The 10,087-nt window shown below is 44.1% G+C and overlaps 1 protein-coding gene across 16 annotated transcripts; it reads left to right on the top strand.

Annotated features, from left to right (window-relative positions):
• The first annotated feature begins 47 nt into the window (after positions 1-47).
• Positions 48-10,087, top strand: LOC146753723 (uncharacterized). Of its 16 annotated transcripts, XR_014939135.1 has the most exons (7): positions 115-248; positions 3,437-3,693; positions 4,717-4,767; positions 5,596-5,658; positions 6,113-6,168; positions 8,175-8,340; positions 9,369-10,087. XR_014939135.1 is itself a non-coding variant. In XM_085528133.1 (6 exons), exons 1-6 carry the CDS (start codon positions 197-199, stop codon positions 9,487-9,489), a joined length of 513 nt encoding a protein of 170 aa, XP_085384259.1. In that variant the 5' UTR covers positions 48-196; the 3' UTR covers positions 9,490-10,087. The 16 variants fall into 16 exon arrangements, 14 of the variants coding, with proteins under 14 accessions (XP_085384259.1, XP_085384254.1, XP_085384258.1 ...); XM_085528133.1 differs by lacking the exon at positions 3,437-3,693 and having other exon boundaries at positions 48-248; positions 5,599-5,658; positions 6,106-6,168; XM_085528128.1 differs by lacking the exon at positions 3,437-3,693 and having other exon boundaries at positions 48-248; positions 5,599-5,658; positions 6,061-6,168.

Genomic DNA, 10,087 nt, shown 5'->3' with positions numbered 1-10,087 from the left:
ACAGGAAAAAGGAACTTAAACTCCCTGTACTCAGACAGCAATGAGACTGTTCCAGCCTGCTCTGTTGCTGCAGTTTCTTGCCTGTGTCTTGTAAACACGCCCAGCATGCCGGAGGGGAACCACTGGTAAAACTTTGACCGGGGGAAGGATACTCCATGAGCTGCTGCAAGAACTGGATGGATATATTCTGGAAAGCATGGACCCTTTGGCACCTCTGGTTCTGTATGGATTCAGCCTGATTATTTCAGGTAAGCTTTTGCTTTAATATCTACGGCTGACCTGCCACACCCTTCTTGCTTCCCAAGCGACAGGTGGGCAAAACACACGACTCCCCACTCCCCACCCTGGGAATCGCTTCATTGATTAATTACTGGTGTTTGCTCCCGTGTGATCACTTATCTCTGTCAGGTGTTCCCACAGCAGGCGAGGGGAGGAGGGCTGGGAGCCAGGTATCAAGGAGTGTGCTCTGCATGCACAGTCTGCTGCCACCTCATCCTAAGCACTGCAGTCACCTGTTGATGCACACACACACACGCTGCAAACCAGATGCCGACTCTTTCTGTGGCTTACTTTGTGAACTGGCTGTGCTGCAGGAAGTGTTGGCACTTCCAGGTATCCCAGTGTTATACTGATATTTGGACTTGCTTTTCTCCTTGTTGAAACTCTCCCGTTGTTGTTTAGTGTCACTGGGTTCATTAAACTGCCGATCGTTCTCAGACCGTTCTTTCTTTTCATCTTTTCCCTCCTAGACCCATACACTATCTCCCTCCTCTTCCCCTCTCTTGGAGCGCATGTGGACGGGCCATGCTGCACTCTGCTGTTAGAGAGGGAAGACATTTTGTTCCTTCTCTCCCCGGGTCTGTTCCCGCTGTCACGGCGTGAGCTCTAGAGCTCTAGTGAGCTCTGTTTTTAAGGGGATATTTCTAACAGACAAGTGCTTGATTCCTTTTCCTCCTACGTGAGTCAGTGTTGTCTGATTTCTTTGCTAATGATGTCAAATGTGTCTTAGACGCTTTTTGTTCTGTTTGTTCTTAAATGAGGTGCAACTGTGTGGGAAGAAAGACCAACACTAACTGTTGTAGTCATTAAAAGAGCGCCACAAGAGGTGATTTTTCACTTCAGTCCTAAGTAGATGAAGCTGTAAAATCTAAATATCGTGAATAAATGCAATGTAATCTCGAGGAGTGCTGTGAAGCTGTTTGGAAAATGCAGCGGTATTTGTATTGCAGGATGAAGTTTCCTGCTAGGCTCACAGAAGTTACAGACGGCTCAGATCAGTCACAGCTGATGATCCAGCTTCCACAGCCCTCTGGCACTGGGATGACACCAAGGGAAATGGAGCAGATGTTGGCTGGCCGTGTTGAGTGGCCCTCCTGCCCCTCTGCTGGCATGGTGGTTCATTCATGCTTAAAAGAACAGAGAACTCTGCCTGATTAACAGAGTAGTTCTGACACACAGTGAACAGACCTCATGATTCGAGCCCATGGATTTTGTTTAATATATCACAGCAGTTAGAAGCAGTTCAACTAAGGTGGCTGATAATCCAATCACACACCTGGTGCACACGTACCATGAGTAGCAGAGTGAAAACCACACACTACTCACATGCTCAATAGCCATACAGCATGTAATGACTGGCCATTCAGCAATAAATACGACACAAGGAATGGTGGTAGTTAGGAGGAGGAGATGGCGTCTCTTCATACTGGGAGTGAATAGAGCCCCTCTCCTGCTGTTTTATGGTATCACCATCAGGACTTGTGTCACAGAGTCCTCCTGGAGCACCGGGAAATCCTGCCAGGCCAGTCAGCTCTGTGGATCGGGACACTTGTGTGTTTAGTTCAGCTTTGAGCACCTGACACGTTAATTTCTGCCATAAAATGGGCAGCTTCCATCAGCTGGCACTGGCAGGAGCTGCCTGCTGAGAGCTGCTGCTCCTCCAGCATGTGACGGGAGTTGTGTGAACGCAGCCACCTTCACTGAACTTGGTGCATCTCACAGGATGATGATGGAACCCTGCTGGCGCTTATGTACCGCCTTCAGAAGGCTGGAAAAGCTTCTGCTTGCCCAAAAGGAATGAGAGGGTAGAGAGCAGAGCAACCAGCACAGGAGCGAGTGACGGGGAAAGGTTTTTGTTGGAGTTGGTGAAGGAACAAAGGATCATAAAAAGTGAAATGCAGTCTAAATGTGCTTGTAACTGCAAACTGAATTACCTGGTTGATGGTCAAAATGAAACAGAGCTAATAGTTTTCTGAGCAGCATTATTTTTCACAGGCTATTATGAAGTTCCTCTCAGTACTTTCTGTTCCCTGGTTTTGGGGAAGATCAAGTGAGGATGCCCTTTAGCCTGGGAATGCCCTTCATGGGTGGGGAGGAACTACCAGCTCCACTTCACACTTGTCTGGGCATTTTCTGCAGCACTTGAGGAGTGTAAAGAACTGCAGAGCTGGTCCTAAACAGAACATGCTGTGGTGTCTAAGGAGCAATACATTTTCAAAGGCCACAACATAAATTTAACAGGATTTCTCTCATTAACTTCAGTCATGTAGCAACGCTTATCCATTAAAATGACAGGCCATATAATTATTTCCTGAAAAAATGAAGATGGAGTAGAATCTGCTATCCATGGCATAGTGAGAAATAAAGGGCTGAGACACTGAGGCTGCTGTCAGCCAATTGTGGGACAGCTAAGAAATGCTCTGAAATTAAACCTGTCATAAAGTATATACGTAATACAGCCATACACATCTCTGTTGTTTTCTGTAAGGAAGCAAAATGCATATGCCTGGTTTTAATTTCAGTATCCTGTTGTTAATGCTAGAAGAGCGCTCAGCACGTCAGCTTTGAAAATAATGTATATATATAAATAACACCCCCTGCTAAGGGCAGTATGAATCTTTTCTGCTGCTGCAAGCAGAGACCTACCTGACAACTGTGTGTCTGCCATGATCTACTGCAAAAAATGGAAGGTTCCTGAAATACACTTTGTGCAGCTGCCCCTTAGTGGCTGCCCTGGCCATGAGTGTACATGGGTGAAGATGCTCGCACAAATGCTGTACCACACAGTTGCAGTACATAGCACGCTCCCGGTCTCCTCACTGGTGTCACAGGGGACAGCACGTCTGAGGCAGGACATGCACCTCAATTCCTCCATCCACTTTGTAGTTCTTGCTGATATGAGTAGTGAGGGTCAGCTGTGAGCCATGTGAATGATGGCTAAATAACTATGAAATTCCCTTTTCCTGGCACGGTGTTGTTTTAAGGCTTAGTGTTTTTCTTCCTCTTTTTGTTCTGTGACACTTTCCTCTCCGTGCTCTTTATCACTTACAACTCCCAGTGACTTTTCCTCCTGCAGTCAGCAGAGGGAGATACGTCCCTTACATAAAACCACAACAAATTAGACACGGAATCGTGCTCACTCCTTGTGCACTCACAGGGCCCTCTGCAGCTCAGCTTGTGAGACTGAGGAGCCGCTGTCACAGGTGCCATCTCTACACCGTGTAACTGTGGGGTTTCCCCACCCAGCAGTGCAGATCGGCCCCATGATGTCACAGTCTGGGAGGTGACAAAGGGGAGCAGCCTGAAGCCCCTGGAGAAGCAGCGCTGTGTCCGCCATGTGGGTCACGCTGCTCTTCTTGGTGCTCTTCCTGCCTCCGACCGTGATGACCAGAGCGTTGATTTTCCCTTTCCGTGGTACGTACCAGGTAAAACCTGCTTATGGTAGAAGTGATTACAGAGGTTCTGTTCAGCTGGGTACAGAGAGAGGCAAAAGACATTTTTCCTCTGGTTGTTCCTCAGTTAAACGCTGTTTTTCTTTGCAGAGCTTAGTAAGGCCGTTCCTTCCCACTGCTGTTCTGCAGGTTTGATCTACAGGAATGCACAGAGCTCATAGTACAGGAGTGCACAGAGCTCATCCAGCCCCTCCAGCATCCACACGGTGCCACAGTGTCAGAGCACACACTCCTGATTTCTCAGTGTCAGTGCACGTGTACAGCTGTCGGAAGCAAGTTGTACTTCTAAAGTGGGGATCTTATTAAACAGCAAGTGGCAGCACTTAGGAAAAGTCAACTATATTGCTTTATTTATTTGTTATATGATTCATCCCACTAGTTTTAGTTGCCTGTTGCAGTAACACATTTTGTAGCCTGTCAAACCATCAGCAAAAAGAGTTTTAAAAATATCCAACCTTTGATGAAGCAGTTGTTTCATTTCTGGATAGCAGCGATTCCCGAAGGTTACTGGGAGCATTACAAGGAAAATTCATGTGATGCTGGTAATAGAGAGATGATAAATAGCAATAAAATGAAGTTAAGTTGCAAAGTGTGGCTGTACTGCCACTTTAGGGTCAAGTGCTCAAGATTTAGAGGTGGGAAAACATTGAATGTGGCCTTCAGAACACTCATCTTCATCTCATTTTAGGTAGAATACTGGAACCCAAGCACTGGAAAAAGAGAATTGGAAGGTACCAGCCTTCACAGAGGCTGTTTCTGTTTTGTTTTGTTTTTCTCTAAATTTGGCTGCATTGGATGAACCACAGATCAACTGGAGCTCAACCGGGTTGTCTGAAAACCATCTTTCTCACTTGGTTATGAGACTTTTTGTGCGTCTTCTCATTGTGCCCTTCGGAAAACACCAGCATCACAGGGCCAGAATAAGAGTTTATCTTGGTATACTCTCATTTAGATGTTTGTGCAATAACGTTTGTGTTCCACCTAGATCTTGAGCAGGATCCGTCAAGGAGGCATTCGCAGAATTTGCAACAGCACTGTAAGTAAAGTCTGTGAAGTCGCGTGAAATCTGTAAGAAAGGGACTGGCTGGGCACGAGTTATCAGGCAGTTATGCATCTTAAATTACATCCCGTACTGCATTCATTTGCTGCCAGAAAAGCTGTTCTAAGAAACTCAGAGCTTGTCCAAGAAGTCCTAAGTCCAAAGAACAAAACACAGTCACCTAATGGCAGGTGAGATGATGCACAGCCTGCCTGCCTCTCACCTTTCAGCAAAATAAAGGTATCGGTGTTACCTGACTTGCAGAGATCGATCAGTTCTTACAGGTCTCTGCTTCTTTTCTCCAGGTTTCGATAATCTTCCTGTTGATTTCCCTTGTGAGCACCCACAGAGCTCACAGTCAGTGGCTAAAAAGAGCCCACTTCTAAGCTAACTGCAGGAAAGAAGTAAAGCCACAGTACTGCGCATAGATCACCATGGCCACTGCAGTGCTGGTCAGGTTATGCCTCTGAGGCACTTCTGTTAGACATTAACAACCGAGGGCAATAAAAGTGGGCTCTAACAGCAGTGTATTTTTCTGCTGGGTGAGCAGCTGCAGATGGGAAGTAACACATTTGTCATCGTTCTGTGTCAAGAAGAGAGTTGGTCTCAGGTGAAAACTGCTGTAGCACTCAGCACACCACAGGCAAATGAGACACTGCTTTCCACACAGGGCAGAGAAAAATGAGGCACAAAGCTGGAAAACACTTCTGCAAAAGCAGCTGCTTTGAAATCTGGATGTAGAGATGGGGATTTCTGTAAGCACTTTGTTTCTATCCCTATGAGATTTTTCCCGCTTAACTGCATCTTCTTTATTATGACGGCTAGTAGCAGATGCCCTTTCTGCCGAAGGAGATGAAGAGAAGATCTCTGAGGAAGCAGAGGCACTAGGTAACAACTAATGGGCACTTTCTTTGGGGTTATGGTATCTCTTGTGCATTTCGTACTAGTATATCTGGTGCGCTTCTGAGCTGGCAATAAGCAAATCTTTTCTGATCTGATGATGTCTGAGCTCAAGATTCTCTGTTACTTCTAAGTTCCTAATATTGCTATGTTAAGTGCTCAGTTTTTTAATCACTGCAGAACTGCAAAACCCAAGAGAATAAACTGTTTTTTCCTTATCCTAAAGGAAGCCATTTTACCACTTTTCCAACAAGCTTTTCTAGATAAATATCTGGTTTTTAATTATTTGTCCTCTAGGCTTCTGATCCTCATGATGCAGTATTTATAGGCATGCTTCCTCTGCTCCCTTTCCCACTCAAGTTCTGAACTTTCTGATTATTCCTGAGACAGAGCAGAGAAAGAAAAATCCTTGTGGCTTCTGTTTTTCCTTTCCGGAATCCAGATTTGGACCCCAATATCGTGCCCTACAGAACTACAATGAGGAGCAGCCTTTGAATGGTATGGTAGAGCACTCGGCAAGGGATTAAATAGGACTTTAAATCAAACTAAGTATTAGAAGAAATATGTCAATCCCAAATTTGACGAGCAGTAGTGAAATCAGTAAGAAACCTTGAATTGAGAGTCTTTGTCATGCTCTCATCCTACAACCACAGAACAGGAAAAACGCCAGGCAAACCCTGTCTTTGGGGTACACACGTATTAGCAGGTAGAAACACCAGAGCCAAAGGATGGTGAAACTTAGTCCATATTAACCAATGATAGAAAGCACATCGCAAACAAATACTGAGTGTGAAGAAATGCTTCTATCCCTGAAGCATGAAAAGTGCCTCGGACTGTGTACCTTTCATTTTCCTACCTGCCTCCAAGAACATTTTACTACTTCTTTCCACCTATGGCAATGTGTTAAACATATTCACAAATGTGTGGATGGAGTTAAGTTTCTATTGGCCTGAATGGGAGACATCCACTTCTGATCAAAGGTACCATTTAGTTTCTGAGATTCTATGTTCCTTCCCCATACCGACCCATTCAAACAGCAGTTTATACTTACTCTACATCTGTAAAAATAAATTGGCTTATTTCTGTTTCTGATTAATTGAGAAAAATATAGTAATCTCATTTCATTTTCTAATGAGGGGCTAAAAAGCAAAAATTTTTAGCTGAAACAAACTGCAGTGAAAGAAATTATCCTAGAAGCTGCATCTGTGTGTTTTAAAGTACCTATATAGAATCATGAGAGGTAGGATAAAAAGTTATTGCTTACGTGTAAGGTTTTTCATAGAATCATGTAGAATCCTCTGAAGGCCATCTAGTCCAACTCCCTTGCAATGCACAGGGACACCACAGCTCCAACAGGTTGCCCAGGGCCTGATCCAGGCTGGCCTTGAAAGTCTCCAGGGACGGGGCATCAACCACATCTGTGGGCAAACTTTTCCTTTTCATACCTAATACTGAACTATTGCTGTATCATAAGTGTTTCAGACCCGGTAGCCAGATTTCTGAATACTAATGAGGATGTATCATACATAGACTTACATGGTTGTATGATGCTGAGTCTCTGAAAGAGATGGAAGAGCAGAAATGTGGATTGTAAAGATAAATCCATGATGGGAATGAGTCACCGTTTAAAAACTCTGCAGTGCTCGCAGCAAAAGAACTGGATCTTATTGGTGCTGCTTATCAGAAGAAAACTGCAATCAGGAAAGTTAAGGAGATCTAGAATAAAGGAGTGGGCCAGGTGTCTGTGCAGACTATACCAAAATGGGAGGACATCGACATCATCTGTAAACAGCTGTAAAGATCTTACGAAAGACACGCTCACGAACTCAGTGAAGGCAGCTCTGAGTTTCCCTGCTTCACATGGGCAAGGAAAGTAACAAGTTGCAATTAGCTGCAATTTTTATGAGCAGATGCACACAGATTATTTTATATCCTCATAGAATATTTCACTGCTTTTAAGTGGCCCACAGTAGATCTCGCTTGTTTCTGTTGAAACCAATGAATTAGCGGTAGAAAATGAATTGTTCTTTTTATTGCATCCCAGATGTTTCTTTCTGACCGAACAAGAACAAGTGATTTCCTGATTTCAGTGGCAACAGACTCCATTCAGGTCACATATTTCTCCAAGAAACACCAACCAGTGATGTAGTGCAGCAGCCTTGTTGGGTTTTGCACACAGTGAGGCAAGAATACACAGAATCAGTGGCCCACAGATGTTCTCATCTCTGAATAGATGAAAAAATGGATTGTAATGAAGCTCAGAATACTGAGAGCTCCTGTCAGAATTATCCTGTGTGTAGAGAGACTGTCAAAGATATATTTTGGGCCGAGTTATTTACAATTAAATGGGTTTTTGCTTTTGCAGAACTATTCAATATATTAGAAAGCGTTCATTATTTTATTGGCAAAAATTATAGGTACAGTCTATTTCTGTGCATGTCCATTTGCCCAGCACATCACCTGTTTGAATACTGATGGTGTGATGTTCTTTGCTTTTGTTGTAGTGTCGGACAACGCTGATTTGATTCAAGGGAACACAGCTGATGTAACCAGAAAAGAAGATTTTAGAGAGAGTGCGATTCTTGCTGTGTCATCTACAACTCTTGTCATCTACTTTGTAATTATGGCTTCTATTTGTGTGTTTTTTACAAAACGCAGGATGAAAAAAGGGTAAATGTTCCAGTCACGAGCTGTGTCTGTGCTGTTTGGATCCCTTTACAACAAGTAAAGTAGTAAAGTGAGCCCGCTTTCCTCCAGATACCACAGGCGGAGCTCAGGAAGGCGGGCAGACGCTCCCCAGCAGCCAGAGGTGCTGCGGCCTTCCCCAGCGCTGTGGGCCGCCCTGGGCCTTCCTTTGTGAGGGTCCAGCTGCAAGGAATGGCCTTTGATTTATCTCCTAACTCCAACACCATTCCCCCATCAGCAGACAGAGGTGAAGGCTTGATTTGGACGGTGATATTCAGTACCTGCTTCCCAGTGCTGTGGCAGCTTTGCTATAGCAGGCCCACCAATTCCACAGCAAGGAACAAAAGTCACATCTTGTCTCTTGCTTGCTAACCACATTCTCAGATGGTCTGGATGTTTGCCATTGGCTTCTCATAGCGTGCTAGCTGTCAAGAGGAGCGTTGTGTGAGTGATGCTTTAGCAAGACGGCCTCCTCTGCTAAGAGATTGGTAGAAATGCTCCTCTGAGCTCTCTGCAAGATGGAGGTAGACATGATAACTGGCCTCGGGCTGTGCAGTAACCTGTTAGTTACTAGGTTGTATGTGTTTTGAGAGATGCTTTCACCGATACCTCCAGCCCCCAGTAAATGACAGGGCTGTAGGATTTTGGATAGCGAAGGAAGGTTCTGCTCTAAATGTAGAATTAAAGAAACATCTTAAAACGTGGCAAGTGCTTGGAAAGGCTGCATGTGCAGATGGAAAGCAAATGCAGAAATTATCACAAAATATAAAGTATGTTACTGCCAAGAGCCTGTGTGATAAACTGTGGTACGATGACATTCACTTCTTTGTCTGTTCAAATCTTGAAAAAAAATTAATTTCAGTAAGGCTAAAATTCAGTAATTTGTTATTCTCACACACACACACACACACACATATATATATGTATATATATTGTTTTTTTTTGTGGTATCTGCTAAGTATCCATTGAATCGTACAATGGCCTGGGTTGAAAAGGAACACAGTGCTCATCAGGAATTTTCGTCGTACCTTTAGACGCTCACGTGAACAGCAGAAATCGGCAAAGGGTGGGACGAAAGCAGACGGCTCACACAGGAAACCCTCAGACTCAGAAACTGCACCTCTTATTGACTGAATTGATGAGCTATTCACTGATGCTGCATCAAATCCCAGTAGAACCTCCTTGGCTGAAGACTCAGATTAAAAGTGAAATTAAATATAATCTCGTTGCCAGCCACTGACAAGCTTTAAGAGATGGCTTATGAGCAACTATGATGTTGGTGCTCAGTTGACTTAGAGAGCTCTCTTAGTTTCTTGTAGCATCAGAATAGTGTGTCTTTATTGTGTTTCACATACATCTTATATACCATTCACTTACAAGCGAGACATTCCTGATCCTCTAACAGTTCCTCTAATCAGTTAATTGGTCCCAGCTTCTCTCAAACAACAGTGATGAAGGATGAAAGGTTTCTTAAGAGTAACAGGATTAACAATGCATATCAATGGAACCTTCTGTCTACCCTTAGATGTGAACAGACACTGCTTGCTCTTGTCTCTCACTCTGGTCTTCCAGGGTTTCAAAGTGATAAAGTCTACCAAAGAATCTGATAAGCTCTTTGGTGACTTGCTCACAGTTACATCTACCCCCACACTATGATTCTGGAAATAGTGCTTGTGACTCACTGAGTGTGTAATTCAGTATTCCCTGGAATAAACTTCATGTTCTAATAGGA

The sequence above is a fragment of the Coturnix japonica genome, chromosome Z (assembly GCF_054131305.1).
Source record: "Coturnix japonica strain WE chromosome Z, WE-NBRP24, whole genome shotgun sequence".
NCBI lineage: Eukaryota > Metazoa > Chordata > Aves > Galliformes > Phasianidae > Coturnix > Coturnix japonica.
The sequence above is the reverse complement of the archived record's forward strand: the minus strand, read 5'-3'. Positions and strand labels throughout refer to the sequence as shown.